Below are 21940 nucleotides of genomic sequence, written 5' to 3' on the forward strand. Positions count from 1 at the left end.
CCTTTTAATTTAATGGCAGTGATTAGAATTTCGTTATGATTCTAAAGCTTAGTTGTTATGTTTTGACATCATGATACCTACTATACCATGAATACTGTAAATTATGCTGTAATTTATATAATTTATAATAATGTAATTTATAAATTATACTGTAATACGGTAATATACCATGAATATTGTAAATTAGTGCCTCGAAGATATTCCAAAATATAATCCTGTAGAGAGGGAATTTTTAAAAAGGGTCAATTTAATGTAAAGCAGATTAAAGCAAGTACTGAAATCTTACTGATATGATAAAACAGTGGTATCTGTGCTACATGAGCATAACAAAGAGTGGAATTAAATTGTTCTGTTGTATCCACATCTGGACTTCCCAATGCTTATGAATTTTGACCTGATTAATTCATTAACTTAACACTGTATATATCTTTTGAATGCTGATATTTATGAAATCAAGTTAATGAATTAGTTGTATCATCTCTTGTCTACAAAAATATTAAAAATAACTATTTTTAATCAACTAATATTTTGAATCTCAAGTCTTAAATCAACTTCAATTTTTCCCATGAGTTCAGTCAAGCTTTGTTAAAAGAGAGAGAGAGAGAGAGAGAGAGAGAGAGAAAGTGAGCTTAAAGCTATCATAAAAGCAACATGTTTCATTTAAAACTATGGGGATCATATCTTTATATGGATACTTCTACAATTTGGATAATATGAGTCACTTTGGGGACACATTACAGGAGTTCTGCTACTGTACTTCCTTATCGCAGATAATGGAAAACAACTGAAAAACAATTGGCTTGCAGAAGTCTATAAGCTTGTTTCAACTATTTCTTATCTTGTTAGGTTAAGAGTCATTTTTTTTTTGTTTTGGTTTAGAAAAAGCCAATATTCAACCATTGTCTTTTATCTCAGAAAAAAGATACAAAACGACAGACACAGAGGCAGGAACAGCAAGATGGTTTTCTGTTTCCTTTACATATTTACTAGCTCTTACTAGCATCAAACACAACTTTCCAAAGCTTGTTTTACTATGATAAAAATAAGATCCATTTAAAAATTACTGTGCAAAGTGTGTTTGCAATACTTTTCTAAAATATTTGCAGTGGGAGTATTTATAACCTAAAGTTATCTCAAGGAAATTTATATGTTAAAAAAAAGGGAGGTGGGGAGCAATTTGCAGAAATTAACGGAAAATGAAAGCAAAATGTTTTGGAAGCTTGCAAACATAAACATTTTAAAAATTATTAGATCATGATGTTGATGGTGATAATGATACAATTATGTAGGGGAACACTCTTTCTCCCAATACAGTTTTGATATAAATACTAAATTTTACTTAACTTTCACATCTTCAGCAAGAACATTGAATCAAAAACAGAGCAGGAAAATTCAAATAAAAGACAATTGTACACAAAAATTACCAAAAATATTAAAATAATTCCTAACTTTTAAAGTAAAGGACAAATTATTTTTTGAAGAATTTGAAAACCATTTTTTCTGAAAGCTACACAGAAAAACTAGAAATACATCTTGGCAAACTATTTTAATAACTTTTATATGCACGTTTCATGAAGCCAATAGAAGTCAAGGACAATTTGAAAGCAATTTTACTTTTTAAAAAAATTCTGCCGAAATCAAATTATTTTCTTCTTACCCAGTTTTCTTAAAGTATTGTTGGATTATATCCCCCATCACCATTCCAAAACCAACTTTCAGTTGAGCCATTGGTATGGGCACAAATAATTCATGTCTTTTCCCACATTGCTCTGTATGTTTGCATGACTGTACTTCTTGGTTAGGGCAAGAAGCCAGTGGCTTAAGCTTTGTACTCCTCCTCCTCTGTCTATTCCCTCTGCTTCGATGTCATATCATGTACCACAATGTCAGTAATCTCACATTTTTAAGCAATAACCATAACTATGCTTTGTGTTCTGTGAACAGTGCTCTATAAACATCGTTCTAATCTATTCCTGGTTATACTCACAAAAGATTTATTCAAAATTCAAATAGAATAAATATGCTTTTTCATAGGACCATTAGCCTAGCTTCTCTTATAACAATCTCACAAAAGAATCCTCTTTGCATTTCATTTATCATACTTGTCCAATTCCCTTTGATTGGAATTTTGTTTTTAACCAATCTCTTTCCACATATGAACATTTATTTTCAATTCCTCATTTCTTTCACTGCTCACTTGACTCTCAGACTCTTCTTTTTTACTTCAAGCTTCACCGGTATCTCTAATATGTCAGTTTTTAAAAAAACAGATATGGTTACTTTGTAATCAAACATGAATGTTTATACAGTGACATAAGCAAATGCCAAACAGCAGTGGATAGTGTTGTGATGATGGGATTAAAGAACCATTCATTTCTTTTAATCACTCTTGTTTATGTTAAAAATTCAAGTCACTATTATGGTGATACAGTGATATTTCTGTTGTCCTCTTTCTGAAAATATGATAAATATGCATAAAACACTGAAATTGTATAATTTTTTAAAAAATGAAAATTGTACCTGGAAATTTATAATTCTGGAACATAAGTCCTTCAATACTTATATTTTCAAATCTAATAATATACAACTAATCTGTTATATCATTAAAGGAGAGAAACTAGACAAACTACTAGTAAACAATCTTGTTTTGATGGGCCAGAAGTAAAAATGGTAACATATGTTTCAAAATTTGTTCTATAATTTTGGAAAGATTTCTAAATTAGCATTTTTATGTAAAAATTGTTAGATTAAAGCATTAATTGTAATAGAAAATTGTAACCTAATAAATAAAAATATAATCAAGTAGGACTGTAAAAAAGTCTTCAAGGTATTGTGTCAGATATACGGGCAGGAAGAAATTTTGGGGGGAGATATATACTGTATAAGTTTTAATAAGTTTTCAAATTTAGGAAATATTATTTCTTTCTAGAAACCCCGCCCCCATCAAATAGGTATTTCTAAATGTAGTTTATTTCAAAGGATGCTTAGCTTAGAGTCTATTCTACTGCTCCCTTCAGCATAAGGGCAATGAATACATTGTCATCAAGGATACAGTAGCAATGTTCCATTTTTACATAAATACTATGTGTGTATGGATATGAACAAGATTTGTTAATCATAAAGCTATATTGTGTTAACTGATAGTATATTAAATTTTAGAGTCCATTCTCAGGTTTATTATGGTTAATCTAGGTTTGGTTAACAAATTTCATTCTGCCTAAGTTTCAGTTTCATCTTTACCTTCTTTTGAACAGAATAAACTATTTTCATTTTTCATAAATTTGTCTATGTAAACAGCAGTACTTAAGTGTAATCTGGATGATGATATAACTGTCATCTTCAGATTAGGTGCAGCTTCAAGGTAATATTGTTTAACAATCTTTCTGTTGCTCATAATCCATTACGATTGAGATTTGTATTGTCTGAATTATTGATTCTGACAAATAAATTATCTCTGCCACTGATTCAGGGATATGGCTTGCAGAATTTATTTAATACATTCTAAACTAATGATTAATCTGATTTTTTGCAAAAGATAAGTATATATGGTACTTCACAGAAGTTTGCCATTATTAATAAAATTTTGAAAAACGGCTTCTCAAAAAAATGTGCAAATCAGATTTAAAAATAGAAAGTACTTTGAATAAAGATGGGATTAGTTTCTGCTGCTGTTAGTTATAGATTTCCAATTAACTCTTACAGAAGAGTTTTTGCTAGTTTGCTTTTCCTGACACCTGAGGCTCACCAGCATACTATTGCCTAAAATCTTCTATGCAGTAGAGTTTCAGGGAACATACAGATTTGTAACAGATACTGGAAACAACAAGACCTCTGCTTTCATCAGAAACCTTCCTTAGGAGGTTCTTCTGTGTAAGAGACATACTGAACCCAATTTGTTTTTTGTTTCCTTTTTCAGAGATACTGACTTTTGTTGATTTAATTCTTTTATTTCACAAAACCTCTGCTATTCTAATATAAATGAAAGCCTTGTTCAACTTATGCAGAAACCAAGCATTATTAACAACACCTTTTGAAAATGCATGTTTATGGTAGTTTTGAATTTTCGCTTCAGCAAATAGTAAGAAATGTTTACAAATTCCAGAATGAATAATTGCATATTTTTACTTTTTTCTTTAAAATTAGATGATGATGATGATGATGCTGATGACAACAATGAAGAAGATAGACGATAGACAGAGAGATGAGAGAGAGAAAGAGGCAGATTCACAGATAGATAGCTGATAGATTTGTTATCCAACTCTGAATTCTTATTAAAATGTTAAAATATAGTACTTTTCCGTGAAAACATTACTTCACAATATTCCACATTACATTTAAAATATTAGTTCCATGGTTTCCAACAATTTGATATATTGATCAATGAAACATTATTCTTAAGTCATTCAGAAGAAATTCTATTTACCAAAATAAATCAATTATATAACCCAGAATATTTGTTTTCCTTAAATATTATATGAGGTCTAAGATTTTAAAATAAGGTCAAGAAATTAATTAATTGATTTCATGTGCTTTTCACTTCCTTGAAAGGGCAGTTCACAATTTTTCCACATAGCCATATATGCCCAGACATGGGAAGCTTCCAATGAAGGAGTAAAAATGGTTGTGAATGAAATGAGAAATCATTTTTGAGTTAATATTAAAACAGCCCCATTCAAAAAGTTCAGTCAAATGTTTTGAGTTGTACCCAACAACACTCAATAAAGCTTCAATATTCTTTGTTCCACTAGAATACATTTCATACAATTTTGAGAGTTCAGCTGTACAAAATAATTGAATCCCACTGTTGATTCTGAAAACAATCCACTAACCAATTTCCTTAAAATATGATCAAGGTCATAAGTTTTACAACTCTTTTAAATTATATTAAATCCCTATAGGAAATAATGAATATATAATTCTGTTTTTATCAACTGACATTGGTTTAGATAAGCATGTTTTATATACTGTATATAAAAAGCTCCACTCTGAACAGAAAGAAGTATTTACAATGTCTTTAAATGTGTAGCATGTTGTTATACAATCAGCAAGATGCATGACAATGAGAAAGCTAATCTAGCATTCGCCTCAATGAATGTGCCATAACTTTTTCTTACTGTTTTGGGGTTTTATGTTCATTGTTTTGCCAATTTTCTGTAGCAAAGCAACTGATGTTTATGCTTGCACATAAGGGTGTCTGTTGGCTGTTGAACAAAAGTACAACAAAGCAAAACAAAAAAGACAGCAAATGCTGTTTCTTAATTGTATGAAAAACATGTACCATTAAAAGGCATTATATCCTAGTAATCTTTGTTTTTATATATAACTTCAGTAGCATTAGCAACTTTTGCATAAAAGGCAAGCTACTATGTGCCACCCCTTTGAATTAGTTGTCTTTAAAATAAGGCAGGATAACAGAAATTGAATTACCTATCCACCTGCATAAATTCTGTCTCACAGCAACCTTTAAAACAAAATCAGCAATGTTGTTAGGTAAATTAGTAATGTTGAAGCAGTGTTGTTGTAGTGCATGTGCAAATACTGCTTTCTCCTAAAACCCTCATTCCTACATCACCCATCCATCCAGAGCAATGGGGGTACAGTAGTTAGAATGCAGTATTACAGGCTAACTCTTCCCATTGCCAGGAGTTTGATCCTATCCAGCTCAAAGTTGACTCAGCCTTCCATCCTTCTGAAATCAGTAAAATGAGGACCCAGATTGTTGGGGCAATATGCTAAGTCTATAAACTACTTAGAGAGGGCTGGAAAGCACTGTGAAGTATAAGTGTTATTGCTATTGCTATCTAGTTCAGATCACTAATAAGATCAGTCTCTGCTGCACTATGGATTAGCCTATAAAAGATTTGGGGTGGGGGGAAGGAAGCCTTAAAATCACAACTCACCAAACAGATCAACTGCAGCAGTCAGGTTGCCATCCTTGTTTCATCCCAAGAATGAAACCATATATTTCATGGTCAGAACAAAGCTTCAAATAATATACTCTAATTTTTTCCATATCCCTCATCATTGGTCAAAATCATTCATGTTCAGAGGATCAAGGCTCTTTCACTAAGGAGAGACCACTGCTGCTCAAAGTGACTTGTTAAAAAGTAGAACAAACCACACACTTTTGTTTTTAAAAAGCATCTCAAAGGTATAAAAAGATTAAAATAAGTTGAAGTTTTAAGTATAATTAAAAAGATATAAAAATTATTTGATTACACTTTGCACTGCTTTAAAAATGGGGAAAGAATATCTTGGTCAATCACTGAAGCTGCACAAGAGCCATTCTTGGTATTCCATAATTTCCTGGAAGTATTTAAAATTAAAGAATTTGCAGAAGTGTATAATTTATTCTTTAAATCAAAATCTCTGCATAGATGAAATGTTTTTAAAAATTCTACTATGAAAAATCCATTCCCTTCCCTCCCTTTGAGGCAGCTATGGAAAACATTTTTGGTCTGGTCCTCTTAGCGTTGTGATGTTATCAATACTGATAGTGATTTTTTTTTTGGCATTACACATTTCTCTATCCTTTTGCAACCTTGTTTATTTATGGTATTTGGAAATATTAGGCTGGCATGATTATTATTCTCCAGTTTTCTTCTTTATTGCTTTTCTTCTTTACTGTTTTTGCAAGTACTTATACATCAGAAAATACTGTTTATTTTATTGGTAAAATATATTAAATCTGAATTTATTCAGATTTCAACTAAATAGTCAATATTTTATTCAGTATAGTCAATTAACTCATAATTTTGATCAGCAAACAGTGATCACTAAAATACAAGTTGGATATTTAAGTATATTTTTTTCTTTTCAAAAACAAACTGAAGAAACCCTACTAACAACAAAAACAAAAACTTTTCTTACAGAAGAAATAAATGTGACCCCTCAATTTAGTTGGATTTTATTTTATTTAAAGTTATTTTGAAGGAAGCTTATAATTCAGAAGATATTTCCAAATATTTTTTCTGCTAAATATTTTATTTCTGTAGTCCTCACAATATTCTTCCTTCTTAAACTAGAGGCTATCAATACCTCATAGCATTTTCCTGAAGAAAAATGCCAGAGACATTTTTAAACATTATAGATCAGATTAGCTGTTATCATGAGCAAACACCAACACGGACAGCTGCAAATCCAGATAGCATGAACAGTGATAAGAGATGCTATGAGTTATTGTCCATTAATATTCGGATCCCACATTTTTCACATTCAAGAATGGAAGTGACTAAATAAGATTTTTGTGCTCTATCTAGAAAAATATTATTATTATTATTATTATTATTATTATTATTATTATTATTATTATTATTATTATTATTATTATTATTATTATTATTATTATTATTATTATTATTACTATTATTACTATTATTACTATTATTACTATTATTATTATTATTCAGCTCTAAGAACATAGACAAAGGAGAAAGTTATTTCTTTTCTCTGAGTTGCATAAACCTGTAGAATGTAAAAAAAGACAGAATATATTTAGAGTTCTTATAATGGGAGTATTCTAAAAAAGAATATCAGTGCCTTGGATCACTGAACTATGCTATTTGACATGCTTTAAATTGAAAATGTTAATACGTATTGAGTAGTTACTGAAATAGGAAAAGGATACATGAGGTGTATAAAGAAGAATTAGAATAAACACAAAAGTAGAAAGAATTAAAATAACCATAAAGCAGCACATTCAGGATGGGACAGTGGGGGAATTATTCTGAGATATAATTTGGTTTATTACTTTTCATTGATTAACTTAGACCAGTGTCACCTTGTAGTATTCACATAATTTTCCAGGATGATCTGTCCAAATCCTGTTTTTGTTACAACAGTAAACTCATAAGTGCTGTAATCAAATCAATCCATCTTGCTGCTGGTCATCCTTTTCTCTTTTCTTTCTATCTTTCCCAGTACTGTCAAAAATATGGTAATTTGAACATGGTCATTTATGTTTCAAGAGATAAATTTGTTTTATTATGTAATAGAACTCACAAGACTATTTAGCAATGAAGAAATTATTGTATAGGGGGAAATTTATTAAGTCATTTTCCTGCATAAGGTCAATTTTTAGGCCGAGTAATCAACTTATTATCTTGTCCTTACTATATCCAATTTTGGCAGACTTGTCCTGAACCAAAACAGCACATCTACTTTGATTGCATGTTTTCTCAATTTCAAATTGAAATTGATCATAACGTTCATCATCTTCCTCTTCTCATCAGTGGTAGAAATTCAAACTTGAATAAGCAGGCCAATTGAAAAATATAAGCAGGGCATCTGAGAAATATAATTTATACTATTTAATCATTGGTCCCAAAACTTTTATTTCCAAAGAAAAAACAGATATAGAACTTTTGAACAGCAAACACTGTAGATAAATGTTGTATACCTACAACAGAGATATATTATTTTGGGGAATTAAATGTGATTGTATGGAAAAACCTTAGTTATAATAAGGAAAAGTTCTATTATTAAGAATCAATCAAAGCTATTTGATCCTGGATGGACAAGAGACAATAACTGTAATGATTAAAGTTGAAAATGAAATTGACGCTGTTGCCGATTTCTTCAAGTAAAACACAATAATGGCTTGTTAACGAAGGGCTTTGAACTTAATTTTTGTTGTTGGGCTCGCCTGTTAACTGTTTCTTTGTACAAGAGGTAGATGATGAATCAGACTGTTTGGGTCAATAGAATTGTAGCAGATTATTGTAGACCTGTTTCACAAGGGAAGAAAAACTAATAATGTAATATATTTATCAATATTCAACTAAGGCAGGGGTGTCAAACTCGTGGCCCACAGGCTGGATGCATCATGTGCTGGCCACCCCCATCCCCAGTTTAGCGAAAGGAAAAAAGTCACAATACAACACGTGACATCCACATGATGCCGCGAATTTGATACCCCTGAACTAAGGGAACAATGTATGTGAATTTTTTTCTTTTTCTTTTTTGTCCTGTTAAGGTTTGTTCTTCTCTTGTCATTCATTTGTGAATTTGCATTTTAATTCTTAACTAAAAAGGAAAAAGGGAAAAAAAGAAAAACATATATATATATACTGTAAGCAGCGTAATCTGGCAAAAATCTTGTGGGTTTCCTTATGATTTTTCTGTATAGAGACTTGTTAATAGAAGTAGGACAATGTACATATATTCATACACTCTGTAGCCCCATTCCTTTTGTTATTATGAGAACTAACTAATAAGTGACCAACTGCCAGACAAAGTGGAAGTCCTATATAAAAAGTAGAAAACAAATTAATTTTTCATTCAAATATATCAAAAGCGGATATAAGAAAGGTTAAAGCAGAGAGTGCTTGAAAAAGAGTGAAAATAATTGTTACATGGTTCCAGGGAAATATGTGGTATTATGGGATAACATAGCAGAGGTAAAGTATAGATAAGAAATACTGTTTAGACAGGAATCCTGCAAAATGTAAGAAGAGAAAAAATAGCACATTATCATATATAGACAGCAAAATATTCCTGCAAAATAAGATAGTTTTGCCAATAGTTTTGATTATTCTTTACTCACACATAAAGTAATATACAATAAAATAAAAGAGAACAGTTTTCCATACACAAAAATCAAAGGAAAACATAAGAAAATTCATAAATGAGCAAACAATAAATCTTACCCCTAATTAAAACTATATCCCAACTTTAACTGATATTGTAAGTCTTTTGTAAATTCAAAATCTCTCTCCACACACACACACGCACACACACACACACACACAAACACACACTTATTGTTATTAGAGCATGAAAACCCCATATTTTTCTAAACATGTTAAATTTCAAGTTGTTGCTATATATTGAACATGTACAATATACATGTCTTCTAAAAAGGGTTTTCTCAATAATTCAAAATATTGTACAATCTTATTCCAAAATGGATGAAATAGGCTAAAAATACCTCTAGCCATTAATAAAATTAAAAATTAAACATAATTAAATAATTTGGCATGCAAATGAAATGATGAAATACTTCTTTCTGTTTCTGACAAATACTTTTTAATTCAGAAAGATTATTTAAATATCTTTATGAGAATAGTATGTTCAAGATTGGGATTGAAAAAAATGGCTTAAAGATAGGTTTCAAAAAAATAATGTAAAGGAAGTTATTAAAGATGTGAGAAATGGTAAGACCACAATTGTAAATGATATAACTGGAGAAATGTCAAATTATGTGTGTAGTTTGCTTATACTGTGGCTATACAATTTCGTTAATTTATATATGAAGTCTATAGTAATTCCTTATGATTAGAAGAATGTGGTTATTTTTCCCCTACACAAAAAGAAAGGAAATAAGAATTAATACAAAAACCACCATAGCTGTTACTTTATTAAGTATACCTACCAAAATGCAGAGTAGTATCACTTAAAATATACAAATAGGACAATAAGTTAAATTTTGAAGATACAGGACTTTTATGCTAGGAAAGCCATAGTGTGTTTTTCAGCACACCAGTAAGAAATGTATATGTGTGAAAAAGTTTATAGTATATTTATCATTATCAGTCTTCATTGCAATTAATGACTGCAATGCACAAAACAAATCATTAGCCCACATGTAGATTCGTAAATTAGACCACTAACTTTAAAAAAAGCAACGAGAAATGTTAACTTTAAAAAATAAGAAGATTGGATAGTTATATAAAAGTAGGCTTAAAAATGAAACTAAAACAGGACTGACGGCTGAAAAGAAATTTGGTTAAGCTTCAATAATGAATAGACCTCTGAAAAAACCAGCTGAAACAGAATAAGTAGAAAACAAAATACAATTTAAAGGTTAATTTAAAAAAGAATGTCTTAATGCCATAAATAAGCCATATTATGCTCAACTGAATTCATCTGGTCTTAGTAATAATATGCTTTCCTATTTTATGTTTTTTAATTTACAGCAACTATAAGATAAAGTTCTATATGAAAATGGAGTTGAACATTGAATGAGTAATGGGAAAAGAGTAGTATATGATAGAAATTAAATATATATAAGATAAATCAGATGACTAGTGGAAGGTTCAGCATTGATGTGTTCAGCATTGACAAAGATGTGTTCATTTTCTAATATTTTATGAATACCTATATGACTCTACCTGTAATGAAGTTCAAATCATTTTGGTTGGGAATACCAGTATGAGTGTACTTTTGGATACAGGTAATTCCATGTTGCTGCATGAAATCTAAATGATCTGCAACTGATATTAATAGCATGTTGCAATTAGTAGCATAAACCTGTAATTAACATATCAAAGTTTATCGCTGACAGCTTATGACTGACAGAAAAAGTATAATTAAAGATTCCATACAGTATTATACATGGTTGGCAAAAAGCAGTACATAGACACTAAATGTCTACTAAAGCTAAGAAAAAAAATCTTGGACAAGATTGATGTGGTGTTGCAGCAGGGCAGACAGTAATAGGAACTCCTACATTTACTCAACCTTTGTTCTGCAAGCTGCACTTTTATCCATATAAAATTCTTGTATGGTTCAAAGAGCTTTATGCGTGTGATTAATTTGATTTATAATAAGTTATTAAGCTTACGTTAGAGTCTGGAATAATTGGGAAGACTTATACTGCAGATCAGGTAATGTTATTAGGGTTTTCTAACAAAGTCCATTCTGCTTTCAAATGGAAGAGGAGGAGGGCAGGAGGAGGAAGCACTGTACCATCATGATAGGTAGCTCCTGTAACTTTTTTTCTACTTTAAATATTAGCAATTTAAAAATTGTGAATGAAGGAAGAATTATTTTCAATCATTTTGTTAGTGTACAGCTTGAATGCGGTTTTGGAATTACAAAACACATCAAGATAAAGCCATTTTGACTTATGGAAACATAAGTATCTTTCTTGGCAGACTTCTTTAATGAAGGGACATCGAGTTCTCTAGTTCACTGTGGCAGCTGCCTATGCCTATAATTTGTACCTGATATAGACATACACTAATAAAAGTAACAGGAAGATGTAGAGAAACCATTGGAAAATATCTAATACATATTAAGCATTTGGACATGTTGGGAAAGTTTTTTTTTATTTAGAAAAACAAAATAAGCATTGATTTAAACATTAAATATGCACAATAAAAACTATTCCAATTCTTTAAGAATGTAACTCAGTAGAAGCAAGTTCTAAATTATGCAAGTACACAAATATTTTAACTGCTGTATTTAGAAGCTGCCCTATTTCTTTCCCTCTCTTTCCTCTGTCCCAGCCAGATCCACCTATATCTGCCAAGAAGCAAATGAAAGAATGAACAAGGATCAGATTCACTTTGGGACACTCCACTCCCCAGGCATTGTAACATTTACACAGGATAATTCTGCCTCTGGCTAATGTGCAGGAAAGGTGGGCAGCTGGCCAGGTAGAGGTTACCATGACTCCTAAGTCTCAGTGGTGATGCATTTTTTAGCTACCGGTATGAAGACTGGACTTAACTTTGGATATAAAGTAGACAGTAGCTGCCTTCACAGAATGATTTTTAAGAGCACTCAATACTTGGATATAAGGATATGACTTTTACCAATGATATTTTACAATTATGCAACAGAGACTAAGAAAAAAACAGCTGAGTTTTTTGCCTATTGCTTTTTTCTTGAATGTGTCAGAAAATGGTGAATCTTTGTATCCTTTTTCAAATAATTTCTGCAAGTGATCCTTAAAGTACAACCTCCCTTCCTCCTTCCACGAAGAATTTCCATTCCAGAAAAGATGAAAGTGTCTATATTTGCATGAATTATTTATGTTTTGCAGAAAGGAAAGTTTATACCCCCAAATATAATGACTAACAACTAATTTACACTCATTTGCTAACAAGATGGTTAACAGATAACAGATAATCAGAATTGGAAGGGACCTTATAGGTCATCTAGTCCAACCCCCCACCCAAGCGGGAGATCCTACACCATTTCTGACAAATGGCAGTCCAATCTCTTCTTGAAGGTCTCAAGTGATGGTGCTTCCACAACTTCCGAGGGCAAGCTGTTCCATTGGTTGATTTTTCTCACTGTCAAAAAGTTTATCTTTATTTCCAGGTTAAATCTCTCCTTGTTCAGTTTCCATCCATTATTCCTTGTCTGGCCTACAGGCACTTTAGAAAATAGCTTGACCTTCCTCCCTGTGGCAGCCCCTCAAATGTTGGAACATTGCTATCATGCCTCCCCTGGTCCTTCTCTTCACTAGACTAGCCATGCCCAATTCCTATAACCATTCTTCATATGTTTTAGTCTCCAGTCCCCTAATCATCCTGGTTGTTCTTCTCTGTACTTTTTCTAGAGTCTCAGTATCTTTTTTATAATGTGGTGACCAAAACTGGATGCAGTACTATAGGTGTGGTCTTACTAAGGCTTTATAGAGTGGTATTAGTACCTCACTTGATCTTGATTGTATCCTTCTGTTAATGCAATTTAGGATTGCATTAGCTTTTTTGGCTGCTGCTGCTGCACACTGCTGGTTCATATTTAGCTGGTTGTTTACTAAGGCTCCAAGATCCCTCTCACAGTTACTGCTATTGAACCTGGTTTCACCCAGTCTATATGTGTACTTTTGGTTTTTCTTGCTTAAGTGTAGGACTTTACTTTTATCTACACTGAATTTCATTTTGTTAGATATGGCAGTGTTCTAGTCTGTCAAGATCCATCTATATCTTGAGCCTATCTTTTTGGGTGTTAGCTATCCCTGCCAGCTTAGTATCATCGGCCTAAGACGGAACCTTGTGGCACCCCACTGCTTACTTCCCTCCATGTAGACTTAGACTCATTAAGGACTACTCGTTGAGTATGGTTTGCCAGCCAGTTGCGAGTCCATCTAGTGATGGTACTATCTATTCCACTTTTTTCTAGCTTACTAAGAAGTAGGTTGTGGTCTACTTTGTCGAATGCCTTTCTGAAATCTAAATATATTATGTCCACAGTATTTCTCTGGTCTACTAATTTAGTCACTGTGTTGAACAATGAAATAAGATTGTTTTGGCATGATCTGTTTTTAACAAACCAGTGCTGACTGCTAGTTATGACTTTACTTGTTTCTAGATGTTGGCAGATCTGGGTTTTTTATTATCTTTTCCAGTATCTTCCCGGGTATTGATGTTAGGCTGATTGGTCTATAGTTTTCTTGGTCTGTTTTTTTTCCTTTTTTGAAGATGGGAACCACATCACCTCTTTTCCAGTCCTCTGGTAGTTCCCCGGTTCTCCAGGATTTTTGAAAGATATGGTGCAGATGACCTCTGCCAGCTCTTTTAAAACTCTGGGATGTAATCCATTAGGCCCCGGTGACCTGTGTTCATCAAGATCAGATAGGTGTTCTCCTACTATTTTTTTGCTTATTTTAACTTTTATTTCTGGTCTGTCTTTTACAGTTATGTTTTTGGTGGGTTGAACTATAGTTTCTTTTTGCGTGAAGACTGATCAAATAATGAGTTAAGCAGTTCTGCTTTCTATCTGTTGCCTGTTACTTCCTTGCCATCTTCTCTCTTTAGTGGACCGACTGTTTCCTTGATTTTTTTCTTTTTATTTATATGTTGGAAGAAACTTTTTTTAAATTATCTTTGACTTTTGTTGCAAGTCTTTGTACGTTCTGAGCCTTTGCTTTCCTGATTTTGTCTTTGCAGATTCTGGATATCTGCTGATATTCTGCCTTAGTTGTATGTCCTTCTTTCCATTTTTTGTACTTGTCATTCTTTTCTTTCAATTTGCCAGAGAGAGGAAATTCATCTCTTAAATAGATGGAATTCTGATTTCTACAATTCAGCAATTCTTTGTTTTACTGAAACCTGGCTTAATGCACAAATTCATGGGGACAACACCATATACATCCCAGGATTTCAGATATTTAGATCAGACAGAATTGACATCAGGTAAAACAAAGGGTGGAGTATTGTGTTTATATATCAACAACAGCTGGTCTCGGGATATAACTATAATATATAAATTCTGTGATGAAAATTTAGAGTCTTTACATATCAACTGCAAGCCATTTTATTCTTCACGTAAGTTCTCCTCATTTCTCCTAATAGCTGTGTATGTTTCTCCACAAGCTTGTGTAAACAAAGCATCATGAACTCTTGCTGATCAAATTATGGAGCTTGAAGCCAAACACCCATATTCCCTTCCCTTCATTTTAGGAGATTTCAATCAAGCAAATTTAAGGAAAGAGCTCCCAAAATATTTCCAGCATATAAATTGTCCTACTAGAGGCAAAAATACTTCAGACCACTGCTACACAACAGTAAAAGATGCTTATAGGTGTTTACCACAAGCAGCTGTGGAACACTCTGAGCACTGCATGATTCACCTTGTACCTGCCTACAAACAAGGTTACTGCAGGTTTGAAAGGAAACTAATGAAATGTGATTGGACACACAAGGTCTTGGTGCAAATACTCTCAGTATACATAAAAGAAAAGATACATTCGTCAAGAGTCAAGAATCATCAGGTACAACACTTAATGATAGTCATAGGGTACAATCAACAATCAAATCATACTAGGAAACAGTCAATATAAATTGTAAAGATACAAGCAACAAAGTTACAGTCCTACATTCCCAAGTGGGAGGGGATGAGTGATAAAGAGTGATGAGAAGATTAACAGTAATAGTAGTGCACACTTTGTAAATAGTTGAAAAGTGTTGAGGGAATTATTTATTTAGCAGAGTGATGGCTTTTGGGAAAAAACTGCTCCTGTGTCTAGTTGTTCTGTGTGCAGTGCTCTATAACATCGTTTTGAGGGTAGGAGTTGAAACAGTTTATGTCCAGGATGTGAGGGGTCTGTAAATATTTTCACAGCCCTCTTTTTGACTCGTGCTGTATACAGGTCCTCAATGGAAGGCACGTGGGTAGTAATTGTTTTTTCTGCAGTCCTAATTATCCTCTGAAGTCTGTGTCTGTCCTGTTGGGTTGCAGAACCAAAACAGACAGTTATAGAGGTGCAGATGATAGACTCAATAATTCCTCTGTAGAACTGATCAGCAGCTCCTTGGGCAGTTTGAGCTTTCTGAGTTGGTGCAGGAAGAACATTCTTTGTTGTGCTTTTTTGATGATGTTTTTGATGTTAGGTGTCCATTTTAGGTAGATGTCCATTTTAGATAGAATAACTCAGCTTTCTAATCAGTGCCTGAAAACAAAATGCTGATTCCTCTGGCACTAAGAAGTCTAATTTCTGTATAATAGCATTACAAATTATTTAGTGTCATAAACTATATACTTAGAAGTTGATACAGGTAGTAAGTTGATTTCCAGTTGGTAACAGTGTCTATTTCTGGGTTTGGGATACTTCTCCAAGTAGTAAGGGAAAATGTACACCATTTATTTTTTTCAGGGAGCAATGTAGATCATGTACTTATGGTACTAAATGGTAATGCCAGTGTAGCAAACCAGTTCTTTATAAAAGTTTGTTGCTGTGTGGCTTGAGTATTTCTAATTGAAATTAATTTTCACTTGAAGGCAGAATGCAAAAACAATTCCGTTGTTATATGTCTTATTATGACTTTTTGTATTTTGTATTTCTCTGTCAAACAATAACAACTATGTCTCAGTGTGAAAAATATATATTTTAAATTAAACATTATTGATAAAAGGTAATAGTTATATTCTCTACAGGCATAAACATCACTCCAATAAACAGTTAATATTTCTAATAATTCAGTATGTACTCTCAAATATGGAATTTATTCTATTATTGTGAACTATTTTTGTCTGTTGATTGAAAAGTGCTCACAGTTACTCCCAAATGAAACATTATTTACATTTCACAAACATAAATCCTTAAGTAGTATTTTAACTAAATTATTAAGTAGATTGGTGCTTTAGTGTTTCTCTGTATATTGAGATTAAAATACAGATAATGGTTAAGGCAACAGGCTAGGAATTGGGAGACTGAGAGTTCTAGTGCTGCCTGAGGCATGAACCACTTGGATGACTTTGGGCCAGTTTATTCTTTCTGAGCCCTAGGAAGCAGGCAATAGCAAACCATTTCTGAAAGCTTGCCAAGCAAGCTGCAGTCTCCAGGATTTTTTTTTTAATAGACTGAAAGGGAACAAAAAATATCCTTGTTTAGCAACCGCTCATTAAATGACCATTCACAAAAACAATAGGAATTGCAATAGAAAAAAATCATTTAACTTTTGAGGGGTTGGAATTATACCCAAATTTAGCACCAATTGCTTTAGTGGAAAAAATAAATATTTCATAAACAGGAAGTTAATGCTTTTATAAACTGGTAATTACTTTGGTAAAAGTTATCATAGTTTAGGCTACAATATTTAGCAAGGTCATCAAGCATTTACACAGGTTTGCAGCATTGGTCTTATTGCTAAGTAACATATCTTTCTATTTTGTCCATTTAAAAGTATTTTTCCTTTACTACTTTTAAGGTAAAAATATATTATTCATTTTTTTAATTATTGAAAAAAATAGTTAAGTATATCCTGCCAAAGAGCTTAAGAGATGCATTGGGGGAGAATGATGTGTTCCTATGATGTAATTTTTTAAGGCTCTCTTAATACAGAACTGTTTCATGCTGTATTTCTTAATTCAATTATAGTGTAATGAAAAATAAATGGAAAAAACAGATGAAGAATTTGATCATATAAGAACTAAATAAGGTAATAAAATATTAAATGTACCTTTGTATTGTCTCATATATGCTATTTAAGTAATGTTTCAATGCAAACTTTTAAATAATCATATGAGCACAGTGTATAAGCTTATCTTGCTTTAACATTTTATTTAAATATTTTGGATTCATTATTTGAAAGTGAAATTTATCAATGAAGACAAGCAAACTGAATTCCTTATTTAACATATGTGAAGTAATGTCACATCTAATGTGTAATATAATGGCTTTCTCTGTAGTAATCCTTTGAATTGAGAGTCCTATTTATATTTACCTGACAGTATATGTATTCCATTCTAGGAATGAAATATGATAACATCCTAAAGTTTTACCACAGGTTGGTATGGAAAAACATTTTAGGAAGACCTAATAATATTTTGGAATAAAAGAATTATATTTCTAAAGCGAAGTCTATGATGATGAAAGCGACAAATAAGAAAAAAAAATTATTGATCAAGTATGATAAATCGGAGAATGACCTGCAGTGTTTGACTTTATAGTATAATCTATTAAAGGAAATACAGTTTACCTAACTATTGATATTGAGGCACATTGCAGTTTGGGGCCCAATATGGATCATGAGGTATATCCAACTTTTTCTTCTAATGGAAGACATTATATGGGGATATATATGGGGATCACTTCATTTTCTCTAATGATCTGCTGTCCTGCTTAATATGATTTTTTAAAAGAATGCACAACAAACCGATTTACATTTGTTGCTACTGTCTGAATGTTGATTTAAGAAATCTGTTTTGTTCTCTGAGTTTAAAAAGCTAACTAGAGGTGCTAGATATTTGTTTGCATAAAGGCTTTTTTTTATTGAGAGTTTGATTTTTCATTCTTACTGGCAAATTTGCATCACATTTTTATTTTTGAATTATGAAATGTGAGCTACAGTGGTACCTCAGTACTCGTCATTAATTGGTTTCAAGAGGAGCAAGGAGCACTAAAATGAATGTCAAACAAACCATGTGACATAGCTCTTTGTTTTGATTGAGAAGAGCTTCCTGCCTGTCCTTTTCTTATGTCAGTGACCTCTCCAGCATGGCCGATTTCCTGTTCACCTTCTGCAGCTGTCCTCTCTCTTCTTTTTTCAGTGACCTTCCTGGCATGGTTGACTTCTTGTCTGTCCCCATGGCTCTTTTCCTATAGCAGCACATCAAGTACCAAACAAACAATGAGTATCAGGATAACATTTTTGCACCAAAATGCATTGAGTACCACATTTTTAAGCAATTGAGTGCCGAAGAGCTACTCTATCAGTATTTCACTAGTCAAAATTTATTCTTAGTTTTCTGCAAATGATTTTATCATAGATCTGTTACATAAAGATACTTTTTGAGTAGTTTTTCAATATTCAGAACATGCATAATTGTAACCATCTTATTATGATTTGTACCATTTTTTAAATATGAATTTGAGATTTGCTTTTCCTCATAAATCCTTAGCAATTGTTTTTTCAAATTTATTTCCATAAGTGCCAATTGGCATAAACCCGTAGATCCGATCTTGTGGTGAAATACTGTGCACAAGCTCGTTTCTATGGGTCTGTGTCAGTCTGGTGATTTAACAGAAGTGTACATAGTAAGCAGTGGTGGGATTCAATTTTTTTTTACTAACGGTTCTGTGGGCATGGTTTGGTGGGCATGGCAATGGAAGGATACTGTAAAATCTCCAGTCAGAGGTGGTATTTGTCAGTTCTCTGAACTACTCAAAAATTCCGCTACCAGTTTTCCAGAACTGGTCAGAACCTGCTGAATACCACTCTGATAGAAAGGTATATCAATTATCATCAATGATTTCTAGGCAACTATTTTCAAGCAGTCAATGTTTATGCAAACATTACATACATACATACATACATACATACATACATACATACAAACATACATATCTGGAAAATGCTATTAAATTATTTTTAAAATGATTACAACTAATAAATAAAATCTAATAAAAAAAATTAAAGTTGGCTTACTTAGAACCTTTAATACTCAGTACATATAGAAATGTAGTAACTTGGAAATACAAAATTGGCCATCCCATAGCTGGCAATAAAAATTGTACAAGTCTATGGATTATAATAATTGCAAGTGATTGCAACCCATTGGGATTTATACTCTTGTAAATGATATTGGGGGAAGAAGATGGGAACATAAAAATACCTAGAGGCATTAATGGTAGGGATTTAGGCATATATTGTACAGGTAGTCCTCAACTTGCAACAGTTCATTTAGTGACCATTTGAAGTTACACTGCCACTGGAAAAAAAGTGACTTATCTCTGTTTTTCACATGACTATTGAGGCATCACCATAGTCACTTGATCAAAATTCAATCACCTGTCAATTAACTCATGATGGTTGCAGTGTCCCGATGTCATGTGATCACCTTTTGCTATCTCCTGACAAGCAAAGTTAATGGGGAAACTATAGTCATATAACAATGGTGTTACTAATTTAACAGTTGCAAAGATTCACTTAACTGTGGCAACAAAGGTCGTAAAATGGGGCAAAGTTCACTTAATTGTCTTACTTAGCAACATAAATTTTGGGCTTAGTTGTAGCTGTAAGTCAAGGACTACCTGTACATTTAGAATCATAAAATGTGCTTATAGTAAAGTGTCTGGTGATGAACAATATAAGCAGTATAGAAATAGAACAAAAAAAATAAACATTAAAAAATCTGATTTGTGGAAACAAAATTTAGCCAAAATCCTTGTACATATTGCCCTGTAGTCAAGAAAAGATAATTTATTTTAGCCCAAGGGTAAATTGGGAGGTACTGAACATTATGGAATGGGGTTACATTCCAGAATGGCTCCCCCCGTCTTTCTCTTACACATTTACGCACACACATACACCCCATTCATACAGTGCAGGGGTGTCAAACTTGCATCCTCATGGTGGTGTCATGTGATATATTGGGACTTTTTCCCCTTTGCTAAACCGGGGGTGGGTGAGGCCAGCATATGTTGCATCCGGCCCATGGGCCATGAGTTTGACACCCCTGATATAGTGGATATCAAAATATGAGGTTTCTGAGATGTAAAAAAATATCAGACCAAGATAAAGCACTTGAGATTTTTTTCCCCCTATCTTTAATTTAATATATAAGCTATACAATTCAATGGAAAAATAAACTGAAATATTTCAAAGGTAAACGTAAAAATAAAAAACTTGCAATAATGTGGTTGTCAGGGTTCCGACTGACAAACCCATCCAAAGCAAGCACCACCAAGACAATCTAATCTCTTCATGCAAAACCTTTTGAGTACATCACTTTAGTATGTTTGGAGCAAAACCAAATCTAGACCTTTCTGTGTTAATCCGCATAGTTAAAGTTCACATTATTCCATCCCCCCTCCCCCCCGCCAATTAACTCAGGTCTCATTGCCCAATACAATCTCCAGATCTTGTGGGAAAGTCTTTCTGGCTTGCTGAAATGTCCTTGGTTCTGATGCCAACATCTTGATGTCTGGTTGGCGCATGTTTTATCTCCTGCTCCCTCTCCCCATATTTCATTGGAAAGCTGAGATGTGAGTGTAGTAGCAACAGTAAGATTTCTTTTGAAGCTTGACAGTGGTTACATAAGTGTGCACACCCTTAAATTAATACTTCATTGAAGGACTTTTTGATTTTATGACAGTATTCAGACTTTTTGGGGGAAAGCCAAATCATCTCCTGCACACAACCCTCTTCAGGTCATCCCACAGATTTTCAATTGGATTCAGGTTTGGGCCCATTCCAAAACGTTGATCTTCTAAAGCCATTGTTTGTTGATTTGAAGATATGCTGTGTTGTGTTGAATGGTCAAATTCCTCTTCATCTTCGGCATTATGGCAGAAGCCTGAACATTTTGTGCAAAACTCGACTGATATTTGGAAATATTCATAATTCCTTCCACTTTGACTAAAGCCCCACTTCAAACTGCAGAAAAGCAGCCAAATATCATAAAGCTGCCACGACAATATTTCACAAAGGGTATGGAGTACTTTTGGTGATCCACAGTATCGTTTTTGTACCAAACATATTTTTTGGAATTATGGCCAAGAAGTCCAACCTTGATCTCATCAGAGCATAATACATTTTCCAAAATGCTTTTGTCAGACTTGATATAGATTTTAGACAATATAGCCAGGCTTCAATGTTTTTCTTTGTGAAAAAAAAAAGACTTCCATCTTGCCACCCTACCCCATAGTCCAGATATAAAGAATATGGGAGATTGTTGCCATCTGTAGTATGCAACCACTACTTGCCAAAAATTCCTGCAGCTTCTTTAATATTGTTGGATATCTCTTGACAGCCTATTGGAC

General features: G+C 32.8%; 2 protein-coding genes and 1 long non-coding RNA gene across 6 annotated transcripts in view; 2 read left to right on the forward strand and 1 right to left on the reverse strand.

The window, feature by feature from the left end:
* LOC113436309 (uncharacterized) overlaps positions 1–1785 on the reverse strand; it is a 55727-nt gene extending 53942 nt beyond the window's left edge. Inside the window, exon 1 of the long non-coding RNA XR_015744344.1 lies at positions 1658–1785. This is a non-coding gene — a long non-coding RNA (uncharacterized LOC113436309). The remainder of the gene's footprint in view (positions 1–1657) is intronic.
* Positions 1–21940, forward strand: part of LOC113436308 (uncharacterized) — a 187283-nt gene that overhangs the window by 144154 nt on the left and 21189 nt on the right. For all 4 annotated transcript variants that reach the window (XR_015744340.1, XR_015744341.1, XM_087937525.1 and 1 more), the window contains one exon: positions 17555–17615. Coding sequence is in view for 2 of the 4 variants with exons in the window: in XM_087937525.1 (XP_087793651.1) it covers positions 17555–17569 (15 nt within the window). In the remaining 2 variants the exon portion in view is untranslated. The remainder of the gene's footprint in view (positions 1–17554; positions 17616–21940) is intronic.
* The window catches only part of CXADR (CXADR cell adhesion molecule), a 244819-nt gene that overhangs the window by 21247 nt on the left and 201632 nt on the right, over positions 1–21940 (forward strand). The gene's annotated exons all lie outside the window — the stretch shown is intronic.

The sequence above is a fragment of the Pseudonaja textilis genome, chromosome 7 (assembly GCF_049901715.1).
Source record: "Pseudonaja textilis isolate UNSWEBS1 chromosome 7, rPseTex1.2, whole genome shotgun sequence".
NCBI lineage: Eukaryota > Metazoa > Chordata > Lepidosauria > Squamata > Elapidae > Pseudonaja > Pseudonaja textilis.